Consider the following 22104-nt stretch of genomic DNA (forward strand, 5'->3'; position numbering starts at 1 on the left):
TGGCACCTTATAGGTTCAACTTCAGAATTTTACAAAAAAGCATGCACATGGTTGCTCATGGAAGATCAAGTGCTCTAGCTATTAAGCGGCTACTAACAGTACCTCACCATTGTGATGAACTTGCAGGTGCTTCAGATGCCAGACTGCAACTTTCCTCCACAACTGGTGGATCCTTTGTCCGTCATCCTCTCCCCTGTTGTAACAGCCAGAGAACCGATTTCTTCAAACTTGCGCAATATGCCTTTAACTGCCTTTGTGGAAATGGGTCCTTTCCTTACATTTTCCATCCGCCAGTAAACACTGAGTGCTACTGAAACATTGCTCGTATTGCGATATAAGATTTATACGATCAATGAATGCTTTCTTATTCAGCGGCATGTTCACTGCGGGCAAATGATTTTGCCGAACTATGCCCATCACTTTTATAGCGAACTTAAATGACCTATTCATTAGCCTATGGGCAATACAGCGGCATCAATTGGCAAACTTTAAAATAAAAACCGACGGAAATTTTGGCTCCATTGTATTCCTTCTGATCTGTTCTGTAGAAACGTAACTGCGTGTCTCTGATTGAGTACCGTCAGATTCATTTGAACCACCCTGTACTTGATTTCATTCAGGATGTAGCCAATGAAATGACTCAACAAGAGACCGTCGTAACTTTAGTACGATTTTCAAACTGCTTAGCTCAAACAATACGACTTAGGGATGTATTGTTTCAACTAAAGGAATGTATTATTCAAATATTTTATCCCAAATACTTTTTCATAAAGTAACACTAAACAAGCTTTTATGAAAGACATGTGTTTGCCTCATAAAGAATTATGTAATTTGATATATTTGATTATATATGATATTATTGTCTACTTTATACACTTATGCGGTTTACTAGAAATTGAAAATAAAAGCATCAAAATAAGTCTATCATGAGGAACTCATATTTAAATTCACTACTCTTCTGAAAGAAGGCTTTACAACTGAAATAATAAATCATTTAAAAAGGACAATAGAAAAGTTTTGAATTGTTTATTTTATTATTTATCAAAAACAATGCAACGAAATAATGTCCTATTATTACTAATTTTCTATTTAAAATACTAACTGCAAAAAACTAATGAATGAAAAAAAATATTAAGAGTAAGGGAAAAAATGATCAAGGCACATGCAATTTTTTAAATCAAACAATAGATTTTATTTTATTATTATTTGTATTTATTATTATTTATCGTCATTTTTTTTATAATCTCTCTTTGAAATGTTACTGAAAACAAATGTTTTGATAAATTCTAACTAAAACTGCGATCTATCTGAATTACAAAAAGATTCAGCTAACGAAATTTCGGATCGTATTTATTGTAACACTCTATGTCATGAGAAATAAAAATCTAATTCTTATATTGCGAGGATGAAAACATAAAATTATCTAATTTACGACTTTTGCTTATATTTTATGAGTATATTATCTCCATCTCATGCGAATATAAAGCTACACATTTGGTTCAGCTAATAATTGAAGGAAAGTTTTATATATAGTATAGTGCGCGCTTTTATCGATTTTTATGTCAGTCTCCAAACTCCAATCTATGTTCACATAATCCATGTCATTTTCTTCATTTTATATAGTTTTAAATCGAGGTTAAAGACGTGCAAAATTTATTAATGTGGAATCTGTAACTGAACGACCCATTAACACTGTGTGAAACAGAGTTATATTTTTGAATCTGAATGATGTATTCAACATTTAATGTCATTTTATAATAGTCTTTTATTTAATGATCACAAAATAATGAAGAGAATAACATAAAAGCCCATTTTACTTGAATTTTTCAGATGCCACAGTATGGCTTCTCTGCGATGACTACAGTTAAATTACTATAATTCTAACTAGAATATTACCATAAATAAAATGTCTTTGGTAGAAAATTGTTATAACAGAAGAGGTTTTCCACATAAAATAAAGTTGATGGATCGTTTTATTTTTTCATTCAAAAAATATATACTACAGAAAGTTTTTTAAATTAAAATGAATAATTTATAATTGGAATTATTTAAAGAAAAGCAATAGAAAAAGCTTGGTTGCTATATTTCTCAAGAACATCATATTATTTTCATAAGCAACAATTATAATGTTAGATGTCTATTTCATTATAAAGTTACCAATTTTGACATTATTTTGACCTATTTATGGAAGCCCACACTAACGGAACTGTACGTCTTATAAATCTTAATTTCAAGACCTTTTTTGAGAATTTTATTCATCTTTTTCTTTTGTTCATGCTAAGAATTCAGAAAATTGAGAAAATATTTTAGCTTAAAATATTTAGCTTCCCATTAAAAAAGTTGCTTTATTTAAAAGCATTTGCTCTTGAAATAAATTTCAAAAGCAGGAATTACTTGTAAAGAAAAAGTGGCATAAAAAAGATAAGGAAGATGGCTAAAGCCTTTCTTTATTTAAACAATCACTCTTGATTTATTTCTAAAATTTTTACCGCTCATCTCAGGTGTTTTAAATGAAAAAAGAATGCTAATTGTTTGAAAGAGAGTTTCTGAAATGTAATTGAGCTTTTAAAAACTTACCCGGTGATCCATCAAGTACAATAGAAATGACATTCACAAAAACCGTAAAACCATAAAAAATGGGAAGAGCTGTTAGGCCGGCTTCCCCTGGCTTTTCCTTGAAAGAAGCAGATTATTATTAACAAACTTAACGATACACAATGAAAATGAAATAAATCACTTAAAAATAATGAACAGAAAAATAATTAACGGAGAATGAAATATGAAAGCTAAAATACAGAAGTATTCATTTTTAAAACACAACTGCTATTACTTTTTTTATTTATAGAATATTTAAGGTATTAGAAGCTTAGGGAACATGCATTTCTAAAGTAAAGTCTCTCATTATCTTTTTGGTATTCAAAATTGTATATAAAAATACTTTTATACTTTTTGCTAATGCTATATTATATTTTTATTCGATATAAAAAGTTTTGCGAGATGAGGCTTGAAAACAACTTGCTTGCTCTTTGAAAGCTTTTAAATATTCATTTTTGTAACTATGATTCTATCACCTTTCACTTTCCTACAAGTAGACAATCAGATTGCTATGTCTAACGAAATTGCAATTTCTAAAATACAAGTGACTCTTAAAAGCATCAAGGTCTGGACAAAGGAAATGCTTTCTCCTTCTGCGGCTTTCCCATACAGTAGGAGTGCTAATTAACCCGACCACCAGATGGCAGTGTCAGGACATTAGTTGCTTATCGCGTCTTTTCCCTTCCTTCTATATTCGGAGAGGCGATTGAAATCCCCTAAATGCAGCGTCTATGTGGGCCTTTCAATTGTTTCATAAAACACAATATAAAATTTACTTGTAAAAATAAATTTTTATTATTTTAGTTTTAATATGAGACTAATTATTAAATTGAATGCTTACATTTCTTTTTCTCTTCAATACATAAGAAAATAGATTTATTACGTTGAAATACACGATTATTTCTCGAAATTATGTACGGGAGATTTAATTCTTGAAACAAAAACAAATATATATTTATAACTTTTATATGGTATAAATGTATTTCCTGTTCGGACATTAAAATATTTGGATCTGTTCTTTTGTGAATTTTTAAAAATAAGTAAGTTCGATAATTGATATCATAGAACCGAAAAAACAGTCCTATTAGAATTTTTTATAAACATTCACTGACATCAAATTCCTAATTATTTATTCTGCACTTTGCGTTCATTTTTATTGTACCACATTTCTTCATAACATTCATAAAAATGTTATACTTTTTACAACCTTCAGAAAAATGAAGATTTTCATGGTATTTAGAGCTGTCAATATTTTGAATGAATCATTTATTCTATAATAAATGATTCTATAATATTATTTTATAGGTACCACAGAGGGCATTAGATTTTGCACTTTTTCTAAAAAATTTCTGTGGGATAAATTTACTTTCTGCGTTATCATTAAATTGAAAGCATATATTCCTTCGTGCGTTTTCATAAAAAATAAAAGATACTAATTTCATTTAGCAATTCAAAAAAAAAAAAACTAAATAAAAAATATGATAAAAATAAAATAATTTAACACTAAATAAAAAATATTATACAATGCTCAACTGCATTAAAACTCAAAATTATAAAAAAATTGGTATGATACTAACGTTTATCTATATTACATGTATATAAGAAAAAGCAAACGCGTTACTTTTAAATCGTATAATTTTTATATTTAATCTCTTCGGAAGTTTTAAGACCCACAGTCTCAATTAATTATCAATGTAAAGATTTCAGATAAATGGCATTTTTATTCTCAATTTTGGAGCAGAAATAAAATGACATTTAGGGCTGATAATTGGCAGTTGGCGAAACATTTAGTTCCAGTTATACAGGATTTGTAAGAGATTAAATTTTATTTTAAGAGATAAGTAATGTAAACAGGAGGCAAACTTAAAGTTCTTTAACGCCAGATAATAGTCTCTTATTTTAATACTTGATGTAAAAACACACGCAAATTTTTTAATATAAACTGATACTAAAAACAGAATTTCGCAAGTACAAATTCAGATAATGCACAAAATAAATAAATTACAAATTCAGAAAATTTACAACAAAAAAAGAAGTCTAGATATTATGGAGTTAACGAAAAGAAAGCTTGTAGTCAGGGGGAAAAAAGATAATCGGAAATGCCCAATAGTGCATATTAAAAAAATATTTCTTGAAAGCTAGTACGATAAAATTTATAATATTGTAAACTTATCAAGGGAAATAAAATTTCATTCAATGAATTGAAAAAGAAAATTCAGCAGTAGACAGTATATGATATGTCAACTGGAAACATTAAAACCGTAAAAGTGCAAAAATATGAGACAAAATTGGGCCAAACAGTTAAAAAAGAGAACTACAATTTTAAGACATTGCTTAGTGTCATTTACTACACATGCATATTAAAGTGTTGTCGTGGCTGGTTCGTGAGTGCTTTCAATAAATAGGCAAATAGAAAACTTAACAGATTTATTTCAGATTCGTTCGAGTTACTCTGCTCAGTAACTCCTTCTCCTCCAAGAGCAAACACTCGAATGACATCACTCTTTGAATTACACTCGCGCTAGTTGTCTAGCGCCATCTATGAACGTTTATTTCCTAACGCTTCAAAATCCAATCACTACAAGTGTTATTTCTTATTATAGACAATCGATGCAAAAGTGAAAATGTAGGAATACAGCAAATAAATTTTAACATTGCTGAAACCTCGCGAGTGATATATGTAATTAAACAGTAAAATAAGCTTAATATTTCGATAAAAAACAACTGGAACAATTGACTATAGATCCAAGAAAATATTTTTTATCTTACTTCACCCCCTTCAAAAGACATTTTTTTGAAGTGCAATTGATCCTTCGAAACGCTAAGGAGCATGCGTGCCAAATTTTCTTAGAATACGTCAAGGAGTATAAAGGTTGAAACAAACAAACACAGGCATTCAGGTTTAAATATACAAACTAGCTGGAGAACACTCTACTCGTCCTGTTTTTATTTGTTCTATTTGTTTGTAAGAAAAAGAGAAGAAAAGAACATTCTTTTAAATCTAAGTTTTCAAATTTTCATATTAAATCGCTTAAGAGATTTTAGGATTCGGACCCTTAATTAACAGTAATTACTTATTACTCTAAAGATTTGAGATAAGCGGCAATTTTATTTATCCTATTTAGCACATAATAAAGCAATTAAAACTAACAAACTTATGAGGTAAAATAAAATTATATTTAGTGAACTAAACAATAAAGAAAGGGAGATGATATGTCAGTTGTTGCATTCAAATATTTTAAAAGAGATAAAATATGAGAAAAATTCGATCAAAAATTTAAAGAAATGGTAAAAGTTTTAAAAATAAGTGCTTAATTATTGCACATGCATATAAAATTTTTGAAATAACTTTAAAATAATTTTTTCTCTACTCTTTAAAAGGAAAAAAATGAGTGGAAAGCAATTTGACATTGGCAGAAGTGTGCGAATGATGCATATGGTTAAACAATGAAATAGGTTTAATATTTCGAGAAAAAATATGGAACTGATTAAAAATTTTGTTTGTTTTAACTTGGAAAAAATATTAAAAAATCAGAGAAAATAATACGACAATGAAATGGATGTCACTACATTACTTATTTTTTGAATTTTAAAATGTAAAAATATTTTTGTGTGAAGATATGTTCAGAAGTTATAGCTGAAGAATGTATAATATTTCAACTCCCATTCCAGACTTTTAGAGATTTGTAGCATCTTTTAATAGGATAGTTAATTAGTTAATTGTTCCAAATGCTAAAAATCATTTATATCAAATTTTGTTTCACTTTATCAAAGAGCGTAGAATTGTATAAAGTTTAAGTAATCAAACATATACTCAGTTTTGATATACAGATTATTACGATATGAAAATATCCGATTTAGTGTAAAATGTTAATCTTTTCGGAATAAAGCAGTTAATTATATTGGTTATATGCATTTTGTGGATTATACTTTTTAAATACACCACTCAATCAAAATTAAGAAAATGATTTCTTTTAAAGTTATAAACGCATTCATATGTCAAGTAAATCTTGCATGCACAGTATTTTATATTTCATCTTAAGTTCAAAAAGCAATTTCAATTCGAATATCTTTAAAAGACAGTAATCCATATAATAGAAAACTGTCAACATTTTAAATTTTCGATTTATTTGATTTTTAAATAATTTACTTTTCTTAAGTTAAAAAGCTTTAACCTCCTACAAATTAGGTTAAAATTAATACGTATAATATATGTATATGAGGTTTAAGATATCACATTTTCGATTTTATGCCCGTTAATCAAGACTCATTATGGATACACATTTATTCTCTAAAGCTAAACAGAAAAGGCTCACAAAAATACTTGAGTTTTGCGCTGCTTAACGTTTTATGAGTTTAAAATACCAGGTTTATTCAATCAAACACTGATCTTTCACTGATAACAGACATTTGCTGTTATGAAAGAAAAAAAAAATCGGGAAGATTTCTTGGTCCTGACCAATGGCGGTGGTTAGGAATTAAGGTATTTCATTTCCTAGAACCTACACCGCTCTGTACGAATTTTCTATTGTTCGAAGCAGCGCTTCATGTCATTTCTTACTACCCCTTTCATCTCTTCTGTCTCTTTTGTTTTCACACTATCGACTGAATCGAACACAGTTCCTTTCACCGCTGACTTAACCAAGAGGTATAAAAAGAATAGGGAATCCATATTAAGCTAAAAACGTCTTGGCAGACATTGGATCGCGAGCTGAGGCATTGGCCTGGTCTAGATTCCATGATTTCTTTTCCAAGTGGTCAGACCTTCTCTTCCGACCTTTTTATGCAGGCAAAAACAGTTATAGTATATATATTATTGGTTGATTGTTTCAATGAGTAGAATGTCTATATGAGTAGAATGTCTATTCAATGAGTAGAATGTCTCTGAGGCAAAAAAAAGTGGTTTTTAACCAGGAAATGGATTTTCATTATTTTCTTTTCAATCTTCTTTAGGCCTTTTAAACAAGTCAAAAACTCGTATACTTAGTATACTATATACATTTATATAATGGCCCGAAATTCTTTCTTGGATTTTAATGCGATTGGCCCTCTGAAACAACTGCTTCGCTCTTCACGAATTTTCAAAAAAACTCCAATTTCTTTTTTCATTTGTGTAGTTAATACAATTTTTCAAGACCTATTTGAAAAATTTTCCTAATTATTAAAAATCTTTCGTATTTTTGCATATTATTTGCGATTCCTGTTCCAATACAGAGATCTAAAAGAAACTGATGCTTTTTTACTGTTCAATTAAAGAAATCTCTGTTAACTCTGAAGTAAATTAACAGGTGAATCCAGTTCGAGAAATTTTAAGAAAATACTGAGCATTTTACGCTTTAAAGAAATGTTTCCTCACAAAGTTCAATTATTCTTTTTCAAACGTTCTTCGGGGCAGCGGTGGTCTGATGAAAAGGTCTCGACTTCGGAACCGGAGGGTTTGAGATTCGAGTCCCAATTTCCCGAAGAACTGTCGTGCAAGCGGGTCTGGGGCACTCTAAAATCCGTCGGGGTCAAACACTGGCGTCTTGTGGACACTTGGAGAGGGCAGTGCCAGCTCAGTGTCGTCCTCATCATCTGACTGCGGTTCAAAATTACGATGTCTGCCCCAAAATAACCCTAGTGTTGCCTTAAAACGGGACGTTAATATAACTAAACTCAAACGTTCTTCGGTAAAAAAGGCATTTTACAGACAAAAGATCATTTTAAACATTTGAACTTGTAATGATTCTAAGCAATTATATTCTCTCAACGGCATAAGATTATTACTGTTACCAAAATAATCCCGTATTACTAATTTGCATGCTGTAGTTACCATTCTTAATCACATCTTGAAGCAAAAGTATAAAATATCCGTGGAATTATGAATCAGTGCTAGTTTAGTTGAAGTTATGGAGCGAGGCTAATTACTCATTTGATGGGTGATCTCACAAACGGTCGGAAGATCACGGTGACCTAGTGGCAAGGTTTCAGGTTCGAGGCCTGCTTCCACCAAAGAAACTTCGTGTAAGAGGGCCTGGTGCGCATTAAATCCGTCGGGGCTAAACGTCCTCTCACTGGTGTGGTGCGGAAGCTTGGATAGGGGAGTGTCAGTATAAAATCAAATAAAAATATTCACATTTTTCTAAGGCTAGACGGAAACAACCAGATTTATTTTTGTATAGAAATAAAATATGTTTTCAAAAATGGCAGGAATCGACTATCGTTCTATAAATTCTAATGAAGAAGATTATCAGTATTTTATTTCCCAAATTTAGGAAACAAATAACGCACATTGGAAAGGTGCTTGCATACATTTTAATCAGCGAAATCTATTGATAAACATGCGAAGTATCTATATAAACGACAATGGTTTTGTTTTTTATCAACTGACTATTATTTTATTGTTATCATTTTGAAAGTTCTCCATTATTATTATTGAGTTATTCAATGTATAAAGACTCCAATCACGGAACGCTCCAAATTGCATTTGCGACATTCATTGCTCTTTTTTGTTTGTTTTGAAGAAATTTGCTGCCGAGGTTCATCAGACGCTTTTAGAAACTTATGGTGATGCTGCTCCGTCATATCCCAAATGTCGGTTTTGGTTTGAACTATTTAAGAGTAGTGATTTCGAGGTCAATGACAAAGAACGGCATGGAAGACCAAAAATATTCGGAGATAATAATTCGCAGGACTTATCGAACGAAAATGGGAAAAGGTTGTAGAAAATGATGGAAAATATTTTGATTGATATATATTGTACCAATTTTTCTCAATAAATACCTTTTTAAAGAGAAGAAATGATCAAAGTACATGGAAGTACCTAATATAAGCAACAAAGAAATTGAATAAAACTTTTGTTTTGGGGATTCAATGTTACAGCGAATTTAATAATTGTGTTTATAAAACCAATAAGGCCGATTTTAAGCCAGAACTATGAAACTGAAATGTGTTTTCCGCAGATATGCTGTTTTACCATGGCATAGATTGCATTACACATTTACTTAATTGCTCTACAAATGATTAAGTTTAGTTTAGTTTAGTTATCTTAACGTCCCATTTTAAAGCAACACTAGGGCTATTTTGGGACGGACATCGTCATTTTGAACCACGATCAGATGACGAGGACGTCAGCTAAGCTGACAACCCCCCTTCAAACTTCCACACTATACCCTACAAATGATTAAAGGGATCTTAGAGAAGAATTCCTACATCGAGATTTTACTAAAAGTGGTAGCAAATTTAAATGTATTATATGGATAATACTGTTAGCTCCATGCCAAACCCAAGAAACTGCAATACGTTGCAGTGGAAGATTTATGTTATACCACATTTATAAATATTTTACATTCTTATTGCTCTAAAAATAATTAAAGAAATCTTAAAGAGAAATCCGTTCATCCAGATTTTATTCAGTGTTACCCTAAATATAAATATAAAACAAAAATTCTACATTTAGAATGGAAAATTTCATAACCTTCTCAATTTTTCTTTCTACTGCTATATTAAACTTTTTATATGTTGTAGGAAAAGTGATGAAAGAATATTTTCTCGTTGAAAAGTAAGGAACTGGAGCTTTCTCGATATCAATCAAGCGTAAAAACTATTTCTTTGTGAATTTCCCACTTTTCAATTTCTTCTCGATCTTTCACGGTTTCATATCGGCCTAGAAAATATATCTGAAAAAATTTGATTCGCCGGCAGCATGTGGCACTGTCATTTTTCTCGGAAAATTGTTTTTGTGACATAAGAAAATCTACAGGAATTTTTACTGATTAATAATTTAGCATTTTGTCTTACGTAATTAGTTCTTCATTCCATGTTTTTTAAAAAGGAAAAAGCAGGAAATGTTACTGAATCTTCTGTACTAATTATTCCAGTTTCAAGTAATTTAAAGAGAAACGTTGGGCATGATCATATATCCCAGGTAGAAATGTCCAATATTGTCTATACTGAGAAACATCGAATGTCATATAAATACAATATGTGACATTTCAAAAAGCAGGAAATTATTAAAAAAATTATCTCAAAATTTTTACCAGATATATTAGTTTTTGTTAATTTTATTTGAGATTTCACTCTAAAAATTCACTGAAACAACTTTTTCATTAAAAACCGAGTTTTGTATAACATTGTAAAGCTTTGTGGAAACGGTATTGAAAATTCTATATAGATCAAAGTAGTACAATATCGAAAAACCTTATTGTAAATTCTACATTAGCAGCGTTAATCGACGTTACGATGATGTTACTGTAAATTCGGCTTTCTGCATATAACAATATGATTTAACATTTTAATACTCATTTTTATGTGTCTTAGCAAGAGTAAGCAGGCAACAGATTATCTGTTGAGAATTTACTGATACCTTGGTTTTGAAGTTTGCCCTAGTTTTAAAAGAATCAGATTTTTATTAACATTTTGTATCTCATCCATTATTTTTTAAGGAAAATGCATTCAAGTTGAAAAAAAAAAATAAAGATAATTAAAATAAATAAGAGAAAAAGAAAACTAACAAAATATATTTGCAAAAAATTTGTGCTTTTGAAAAATTTTCTACCCTAACTTTTCTTATAAATAAAACATGAGAAATTATTATGTTTAAGCAAATTATTAAAATATTTATAAGCAACTGTTGTTTCACAAAAAATTTTGTTTCACATTTTTCTTAATATTGCAACTTTAATTAATTCTCATAGACTTAATCAAAATCAAACAGAGTAAACGGTTACGGAAATTTTCTTTATAATGCTCTAAATTTTTGAAACCTATTATTTTTAAGAATAACTTCTATAATTTATTCTAATCAAATCAAATGAAAATCATTCTGTATTTGACCTCAAATTGCATTCTTAACTCGAAATTCTATAAACACGATTTAATAAAAAAATAATCCAAAATTAAGGGTATTCGTTGCTGGATTACTGGGGTAATTTCTGATTTCATAATAAACTCAACGTTTATATTGGTCTGATTTCAACTTTCCTTCGGAGACAAAATTCTCGCGATGATATCGCGCGGTTATGGCATGTCAAGTAGTATCTTCTTCATCTGACAGTATTTCAAAATGACGAGACTTCATCCCCAAGAATGTAGTGTTAGCCTCAATACAACATTAACACAACGAAATTAAAATATCTCTATGTTGTATATTGTTACTTTCTTGTTTATGTTTTGCATTTAAATATTAATCCGTTGTTTTATTGCTAAAATAAAATTTTATTTCTCGAAATCGCTATTAATGGCATTACTCGAATGGAATTTGAATTTAATTCAATTAATAGATCAATTGATAATTAATTCTGAAAACATTACAACGGTTGTTTTCATCACGGATACAAAAATATGAAAAATTTCAAAACTCTCATTTTTTCGGAAGTGAGATAGAAATCGATTACAAATTTTCAGTTTTACAAACATGAAATAAGTCAAGTAAAATAAAATCCTATGAAAAAGAAAATATTCTGGTCACTCCTAATTTTTCTACTTATTTTCTTCCCAAAATGTAATAAAAATAATCCGAAAAACTATCGCTTTCGCAGAAGTGCATATATAAAAAGACTGATAAATGATTAAAGAATATATAAAATATCCTAAAATTGAGTTGTCTTTGGCGTTGAAATTATAAAGAATTACTTTTAAAAAGCGTTACCAATGTTGATATATCAAGGAAAGAAAAAAAACTATTGAATAATTCTGTAAATTAAAAGACTACACTGAAAAACATAGGATGCGAAATATGTAGAAAGACATATAGAATTACACAGTATAAACTGAGATTTTAAATAATAGTCGAGAGAAACATCAAAAGTTCCCCTTTGATTATAGTTCCTTTCAGGTAAATTCTTTTCACAAAACTACTAATATGAACTCTAACATTGAAAGACCCCAAGTTTAAAAGAGTGATATTGTTTTTTTAATTGAAATTGTCCCTTATATTTCTCAGTGAAAATAAAGACTTAAAGCTTCATTTTTAAAACTGATTTTTAAAAAATGCTTATACTCTGTTTAAAATTTACAGTGTTACCTTGATTTTCTCTTTTGTAGCTAGATTAAGAAAATGAGGACTGTCTTTTTTAAATTTAAAATTCTTGTCAGATAGACATGTGGTTAGAAATCCATCTTACTTATTTTCCTCACCACATTAAGATATAATCATTTGACTCAGAATGACGAATTTAAGTACACCAGATCAACATTCATAACTAATCCCGCAGCTTTATGTAAATGAAAATAAGAGTTCATGCCATCCCTTTTAACTGGGGAAAGTCTTAATGTATGAATGTCTGATGTCTGATAATAAGGGGGCAAAATTAACTCGAACTTTTTATTATATGACGAAGATAAATTAAAAATGCCCTCTGTCAAAGGGAGATTCCTGCTACTGGTTGAGTTTATTTTAATTAGAATGCAAATAATTTTAAATTTAAAACTCATTAAAAACTTTGTAATCATTGCGATTTCGCCTTTGCACGACTTTCTATCTTATAGCAAGCTTAAAAAATAACAGAAAACGAAAGTTTATTTAGAATCACTTCGATTCAGCGAGAAATGAATGAATAGGAAGAATAAACGGTACCTCTCTTTTTGCTTTTTCCGCTCCTCAAAACAACCCGAGAAATTCCTTTCAAGGTATTTTTTTTCCTTTTTTGTTGGGACGAGATCAATGATCAGAAGAAGTAGATTCTGGAAATCATCATATCTGACGACGGAACGTTGATTGAGTATCTAAAAGAGAGTATTTATCGTTCTCTGAAGAAGTAATATCGATTTTCTCAAAGGCGATATCGATGTCGCAGAACTCACAGTTGCACAGTGCCTATATTATTTTCTACGAGATAATATTTCAGCAAAACTTCATTTTTTTTTTTAATTTCTCGTCAACGAAGTATAGAGTACGTATCATATTTGTCGAAAAATTCGTTCCTTTGACAAATTTCCACGTTTTAGATCTTCCTGAGAAATATGTAAGTTAAGTCTCCTGAGAAATATGTGAGTTAAGATAAATTTGATTATCTTTATTTTAAGATGTAACAAGAAAGTTATTTTGCTTGTAAAGAGAAAAATTTTAGAATATGAAGAAAAAAAAAAAGATTCCACATAAGAAAATAATTTTTTAGAAAAATATAAAAATGTAAGTTGTTTTTCTTTTCAAGGCTTTCTTTTTACATTCGAAAACACTTCCCTTTCATTAGGAAATGCATTTCGATGACGAAAAGCGTATTCGTACCTCATGAAATTCTTACTTTGCTTAAGATGAATCTTCGGATGAGAAGGAAGATTGCCACGGAGACCAGACCAGAGAGAAGAGGAGACAGAAACCAGGATGCAACTGAAAAAAAACAACACATGAAATTTTTTTTAATTCATAAATTTAAATGCAGCTTACATGCATGAAATATAGTTGTCAAAACTAATTTTTGACTCTTCAGTTGATATAGCTATCATTCAGGATCACAGATTTTTGGGAGTGATATTTAAAAAGTTTAGTCTAGTATAATTTATTTATATTAACGTCCCATTTTTAAGACACCAGTAGGGCTATTTTTGGTCGGACCTCCTCATTTTGAACCGCAGTCAGAGGACTAGGATGATGCCTGAGCTGCCACCGCCCCTCCAAACTTCCACACCACGCCAGTCGGAGGACGTTTGGTCCCGGCGGGATTTAACGTGCACCAGACCCGTTTATACGACGGTTCTTCGATGGAATCAGATCTCGAATCCGAAACCCTCGAAGCCGAGAACTTACCACCAGGCCACTGCGGCCCTGTATTAAAAACTCGAGGATCGAGTCAAGTTGATTCATTGAACGAGCTTACAATTATTCATTTTAAACATATTTTTGTTGCAAACCAAAATTTCTTATAATCATCCTACAAACAATGGATACGTGATGTTTCATCTTTGATCTTATGAAATATTTAATTATTTGTATTTCAAATTTATCTTTTCGATGATATAATTGAATACTGTTGTAAGAGTATTTGCACCAAATGCAGTGAAAATGCTTACCGAAAATGTATTTCATAAATATTTTGTTTAAAAAATGCTTTTTTCCCCCTTATAATAAGAGATTTTTTCGATTGTTTTTAAATAAAATCCTATTTTGATTGATGAATCGACTCATGCAATAAAAAATAGGTAGAAAATCATCAACTGTCTGTTTAATATTATGAATTGTTTGGCTGTTTTTTTATAGAAGACTTTCTGATGGTCTCATTCTTTATAAGTATCAAAAGAAAATTCAATAGATCATTACTTGTTCATTTCAAATGATAAGTAAAAGCGTTAATCGATTGATATGTGGCCGATAAAGCAGTTTTCTACAGTTGTTTTATTTTTTCGTAAATTATTTTTACGATGTGAGTTTTTAAGACAACTTCTCAGCAGGTGTGCCTGCTCAAATTTTGAGACAAATAGGGTATTTCTTACTCCGTTATCACATACGGCGTCGTTCATTGTCATGGCAAAGCCTATTCTTCTGTCATTTCCGGAAGTGAAGGACATCGAGTTCAAGATCTGAGTGAACCTTCTCGCACACGGTTAACGATCATTGCTATTCCTTCATATCATCTTTCCCTTCGGAATGAAATGGATTCGTTCCATTTTCAAGGTGACATTTCATAGTATTCTTTGATTTCATATTGTCATAAAGTTTATGCCTCTAACTCGAGCAAATCTCTTTCACTTTCTTTCTACAAGGGCCGCGGCGGCCTGGTGATAAGGTCTCGGATCGGAGAGCTTCAGGTTCGAGATCCGATTCCACCGAAGGACCGTCGTGTAAGGGGGTCTGGCCCACGCTAAATCAGTTGGGGCTAATCGTTCTCCTGCTGGTGTGGTGTGGTAGTTTGGAGAGGAGGCGACATCTCAGGTGTCGTCCTCATCATGTGACCGTGGTTCAAAATGACGAGGTCCGTCCCATAATAGTCCTAGTGTTGCTTTGAAACGGGACGTTAATATAACTAAACTAACTCTCTCTTTCTATATATATGTATTACGTTTTAATGTTTTATTTTATTAAATATATATCGAAAAAGCATTATAAAGAATAATTGCTTGCTGACCTTTCCGAAAAAAATTAGTTCAGAAAATTAGTTAGCTCGAAAACTGATAAAATATGACGTCTTATGAAAGAACGACAGCCCGATTCCGATGAATGACCATGACATTTTCACGTCTAAATTATGCATTAGTTCCTGAAGACGCAAGTCAACAACAACGATCATTGAAATGTGAAGCTTCCGTTTTATGTGTGAAGGAAAAAAGGTATCATCAGTATCAATGAGATGCTTTTTTTTTACAATTTTTTTTTGTTATTCTTCATTAACTTCTTTGATTTTGTTACAATTTTATTGTTTTAATGTCATATAAAAATTTAATTTTCACTTTTGACGTAAAGGTTTGCTTTTCTAACTCGTATGCTTTTATTGTCATGGAATATTTTGGGACTGCAATAGTATAGGGGAAGAAAACTATTGTGTCGTACAAAGTGCGACACTCTCCTTCTCTTATAAGAAATTATGGTGCGCACGCTAGAAGATGAAGAAATAGTGATTCATAGGTTTTTAAATTGAATGATTTTACCAATGACATCCGAATGTTAAAATACCATGTTTTTACAAAGTAAACGGGAGCAAGATCTAAAAATCATTTAATAGTAACTCAAGCATACAGAAACATGTCAGTTTTGTCCCAAGCGTCAGTGAATGAAGAAAAAGTTTTAAATTTTCAATAGTTCAAGGTAAGATGGGTTTGAAAATAGGGCAAACTTTTGAATAACTGAATTTAAGAGCTGTTCAAAGGGATGCATGCATCCACCTTGTACTATTGAAAATTTGTATCCTTTCAATCTCTATTGTATATTTAATCTAGTGTATTCTTTTCTTTTTCTTAATTCACTGACAAAGAATCTTCAATAGTTCCCTACGTCCTTTCCATTGTTTTGTTCTATTGTAAAAATAACTTCTTTAAAATGCTTCTCTGCATTTTGATCCATCCTTTAATCTTGTCCTCATGAATTCAGAAACATCCTGTGGATGAAACATTCGCCGATATTTTAAGGATATTTAAAAAAATATTCGACATTATTATGATCTCAAATAAAGATTTTGTATTTAATTAAAGACTATAATCTACAAAGTCGGTATTATCAATAAATTAGAAGACTATTAAGCACTTACATATTGAAACTCAATTTTTGGCTAATAGTTTTTAATTGTTGATATTTATTGCAATCTCAAAATGCTGTGCATAATGAATGCTATATTTAGATAAGGGTGTTTTTCTTTTCACTGGAGTTTCAAGATTTATAGTCCCAAGTTTTTATTATTTTTATTTTTCAAAAACAGAATTTCAAAATACATTCAACTATTAACAGTATGTATTGAAAAGTATCGAGTGGTTCAGAAATAAAAACATAGGATGTTCCAAAAATATACATATGAAATAAATAGCTATTCTTAAATTAATAGCGCAAATCAACTATTCAAAACTAAAGACATCAGTTGAAGTTGGGACGCATTTTCTTTCCATTTCTGCACTTATCCCATTCATTGAACTATAAACGACACTTTCTTTATGTTACTAACACGTTATCCCTCAAGTGAGATCCGGTGAGTGTGTTTTTGGGTTTCGTTTTAGCAAAGTTGCTGCAAAAACAACATTCAGTTATTTCATAAATCAGATGAATGAAAATAATTATTCAGATGATAATTAATGCATAAATCATTTTGTATACTTTTAGCTGTTATTCAAAATGTATATACATCTTATCTTCCGCTAATAAACATAGACGAATAAACTATATCTACGAATATTTCAAATGCATCAAACTCCGAAACAAGTGACAAAGGAAGTAGGATATTGCACAAAAAACACCTGATTGTGACTGTGTGACAATGGTCACCATAGCAACGAACTGTAGTAAAAGGAGCGAATCGTGAAACATCTGTCATAAGCAATGAATCATTTAATCCCAATAGCAATAAAGAAATAAAAATACGTATCAATAGCTTTTCTTTTGGTTGTTATCTCTCAGCAAACAAAATGTTTTGGAATTTATCCAAGTGTTAGAGCTCTTTTAAAGTGTATTTTGTTCGAAAGTGGTAAAGAGTTAAGAAAGAAATCATACTTGGCTGGGGAAATTTTAGACATCCTACAGGCGATGAAAAAATACAAAAGCAAAACTGCTTTCTTTTCATCAGTTGGGTCAACTCATTTTTTGCCTTTTCAATTTGAGTTTTGGAATTTCCGGTGAGTTATTTTATTTAAATTTTAATTATACATGATTTGAAAGAAATTAAAAAAAATCTTTAAAATATTAGACAAGTCCATGTTAATATGAATAGAATTATATTTTAGAAAAGAGAGAAATTTAGATTCACACTTCTTTTCCAGGAGGATGGGGTCTGAAGCCAAATCATCAATTTAGATGAGTGAAAACTTTCAGATTGAAGACTTCTTATTTAAACTCTAATTCAAATTAAATATTTTATTTACTTGAGGCATCCATACAAAAAAAACAACAACAAAAAACTGATATGCTAAAATGATTTTCATCTTTTGAATTAATTGCTTACCCTTTTCAGCAGCAGTTTTTTCTTTTCAAAAATTAAGATAATTTAGGGCGCTAATGGGTCAAACAAAGTATAAATAGCTATATTCTACTAAAATAAAAACAAAATTTAACTATAGGTGCAATTTTTGAAGTTGGTGATATGTGTCCAAGTGGTCTTTTTAAAGGGGACACGTGTTTTGGGGTTGAAGTGACCATATAAAATACAGTGAAAAGTTGTGTGTACAGTTTTTATAATATTTTAAAACAATTTTATTGCAAGAAAACTCTTAACAATTACATATCCATCATTTCTATGTATGATACATTGCAAAATAGTTTTTGCAGAGTGTAACTTTACTCATGGCACATACAGTTTTCGTTCGGGTTTCTTTATTACTAAGATGTAGTTAAAAATTACACTAACATATAAATGTAATCACAGAAAACCATTGAGAAATGCGCTTCAATAAATTCCCCACTTACCCTTCCCTTTAAATTCCCAATAAATTCCCTTTGGATGATTTAAAAATATCAGCAGGAGATATATGTCCCGGTAGGGCCCGAAGAGTTAATTACATATCTAAATATTAAAAGTTCTGTAATTCGATCCGTGTCGAACACGGAACGGTCTAATGTCCATTCGTTCATTTTTAAAAATGCAAAAGTTAGTGAAAACCATAAATTATGCTATTCCAACGAAAAAACGTGTTTTACTTTCAGTGTTACTGTAAAATGGGTTACAGTTGACAGATGAGAATGAAATGGCACGTCATATTTGCAAAAGAATTTGACAATAAGAAGAATGCATAAAGAAATATCAAAACGAGGGTATGCGCGTTTGATCAGAATTCTAAATCATGAACCTACCTATGAAACCCAAAGTCTTCCAATATATCCCACGGAATCCTTTAGCTACAAAAGTGAAGCCGAGAACAGCTCCAATAATGCTGTGGGTTCCAGATATAGGAAGTTTCAGAAACGTTGCCGAAATATTCCATACAGCACTACCTAAAGAAAACAAAAGATGATTAAAAATTCTTAAGTATTTTAAAGTCAGTGATAAAGAAAGCATGTCAGATTTTGAATAAATGCTTTAAGTATTGTTTTTTTTGAAGTAAAAAAAGAATCGATTTGTTCAAAGGAAATACTTGAAGAATACAAGAATAAACAAATGATGGACATAAATATTATTCGACTTGTGTTATTGATATTATGATAGAAAAGCTGAGAAAATAAGCTCTCAGCCTTTTGCGTTTCTTTTAGAAATTAAGTTTGATTTATATTTCCATTTTCAGCACTTTTACTGTGCACTGTATGGGAATCAGTGTTATAAGTATGCAATGAATCAACATTTCTTGTTTTTACCTGGACAATGCGTTTAATCTTGTAAGATGGGCCTGTTTTTACCCATACATATCTTTAGGGATTAAAGATATGTATGAGTTAAAAAATATGGAATTTTAAAGCTATTGGGCTATCTGCAAGTAGGAATTAATTATTTCGATGGCCAATTTAGTGCATGGGGATATATTTATCTTGAGCTTCATAGTGGCCCATTCGACAGGAGAACTCCGTGGTAAATGTTATGACGCGTCGTCTTTTTACTGTTTCGTCAAAGTCTAGGATTGGGTTCTGATATATTTTTAAGAAAGGGGATAGTGGCATAGGCTCAAATAGATTAACATCCCATTTTGAAGCAACATGAGAGCTTTTCACGAACGCATTTCGTCATTTTGAAGGTGGTCAGGTAAAAAAGACGAGCCAGCACTTATCTCTTCAAACTTTCATGGCATACACATGTGGTCCATTCTAATCTGTGCGGTCCAATAAGAGTGACATTCAAGATTTTCATAGAAGAATATTCGCGATATTGTGTAGTTTTGAAATCTAAAATTGAAATGTTATCTACATTTAAAGAAATGTCTATGGGAAAATAAAAAAAAAAAATGTTGAAATTAAAATCTTTGAGTAATAATGGTAGAGAATTTAATAATACTGAATCTGATAATTTTCAAAAAGGAATTGAAGAAAACGCAGTTTGATAGCTCCTTATTGTCAAGAACAATCTGGTATAGCTGAATGTAAAAACAGATCACTTATTGAGATGGCCCGAACCCTTTTATAACAATCCAATTTACCTTTAAATATGTGGGTAGAAGCTGTAAATATTGCTAATTACATGCATAATAGATGCCGGATAAAAACTCTTTCTGGAAAAAGTCTATAGGAATTATTTAATAACTTTGTTTCTAATATAAGCTATCTTAAGACATTCGGTTGGAAGACATCTTATTTAGTTAACAAACCCAGTCACAAATTTTTTTCTAGATCAAAGAAAGGCACATTTGTAGGTTATTCAGATAACTTGAGAGCTTTCCTATTTATAATCTTGACTAAAAGCGATTCGTTATTTCGAGAAGTTGATAACAAATCATGTATTTATGAAGGCGAATTTTTAATTCCAAACAGTTTCATGGAGCCGTATCAAATGGAACAGAAAATGACTCATATTGCAATCAAATGGAACAGGAAATGACTCAAATCGCAATCAAATGGAACAGGAAATGATTCAGATTGCAATCAAAACTCAAAATGATATGATTGAGAAGAATAACAAACTCTCAGTTGAAACGAAAGAAAGCATATTTCCCCTCCTCTCTTATTGTTGAGAAATACGCTCTCATTACATAATTGCTAGTGTTTTACGTGATTTAAAAGTATCGAAACCGAAAAATTCTGAGTCAGTCGGCTGATTTTTTATATGGTTGCAATGATGAAATTTCAATCAAGACCAGTGCAGAATCCCAGCAATGGTGCAAAGCTTTATCTGATAAAATTAATTTTTTTTGAAAAATGAGACTTTTGAGAAAAAGGTAAAGGACATTTTTATGCTCTTGTAATTATATCTTATTTATGTCTGTGTCAAATAATAAAAAGGACTTAAATTTACCTGCAATGTTTCTTATCAATTGACTCTTCATATACTGTACATTCCCGAGTCTCCGGCTTAATGTGGCCGGAGACCTAATGTTAAAGGGTAGATCGAGTAACAAAAACGCCGGAGAGGCCGTATATATATGAACTTATTTCTTTGTCCACCAATAACAGAGGACAAAGTTTTTATACCAAAACACTCTGTTATATTACGCATTTTCTCACTTCTTATTGAGTACTAGGCCTTCTATTTATCTCAAGCCACGTAGAATGTGAATAGTTTATTACACTTCCGCTATCTTATGCAACACACCATTTTTCAATTTCTGCCCTATTTTTTAAAAGTCCCCCACTGCACTTTTCCCAATTCCTAACTTCAAAGTTATATTTTTTGCAGTTACACCAGAATATAGTCGCTGAATAGAGCGTCATTTCTCCTCCATACTATTTTTTCTTTTTGTTTGTTTATCTCCTCTTTCGAAATTTTCCTTAAAAACATTAAATATACCCCAAGAACAATTTACGAATCCTGTACGTACTGTGCAGTTATAATCAGGGACAACTAAGGTCCGTTACACACTGACGAAACAATGAACAACGAGCAGAACGCCTTTCTTTTCCTGTCACAACTATTTTGCCTACAACACGTAGGACGGTCATAGCAAACTCCCGCTTCCCATACCTTGGGAATGTTGTCAATGCGACGCCTTGCCTTCCTTATTTAATTATGATAAAAGAAAACCAGACCGTATAGTATGGAAGCCGGATAGTCGCAAACCAGATACTCGGGAGTGAACTGTAATACGTTTTCAATTATAACTAAAACAAATTGCCTTCACGCCATACCAATTTGTAATGTAAGCAGAAAGAGATATTACTTTTCTCTCTACAACGCTTCAAGAACTATGCTATCTGATCAAAAGTAATCCGTTTCTTTTTGAAATGACACAATTTTTCAAATTTCTCTAGAAAGACTTCAAAAAGTTCTCTCGAATTTTGACCATATAAAGAATATGCATTTACTCACATTCATTCAGAAAAGC

At 30.9% G+C, this 22104-nt stretch overlaps 1 protein-coding gene across 1 annotated transcript in view; it reads right to left on the bottom strand.

The window, feature by feature from the left end:
* The window catches only part of LOC129958258 (sodium-dependent phosphate transporter 1-A-like), an 85097-nt gene that overhangs the window by 16112 nt on the left and 46881 nt on the right, over window positions 1-22104 (bottom strand). Inside the window, exons 3-5 of the mRNA XM_056070574.1 lie at window positions 18995-19135; window positions 13818-13903; window positions 2578-2674 (exon numbers count right to left, since the gene is read on the bottom strand). Coding sequence (XP_055926549.1) covers window positions 2578-2674; window positions 13818-13903; window positions 18995-19135 — 324 coding nt within the window. The remainder of the gene's footprint in view (window positions 1-2577; window positions 2675-13817; window positions 13904-18994; window positions 19136-22104) is intronic.

Source organism: Argiope bruennichi, chromosome X1, assembly GCF_947563725.1.
Source record: "Argiope bruennichi chromosome X1, qqArgBrue1.1, whole genome shotgun sequence".
Lineage (NCBI taxonomy): Eukaryota > Metazoa > Arthropoda > Arachnida > Araneae > Araneidae > Argiope > Argiope bruennichi.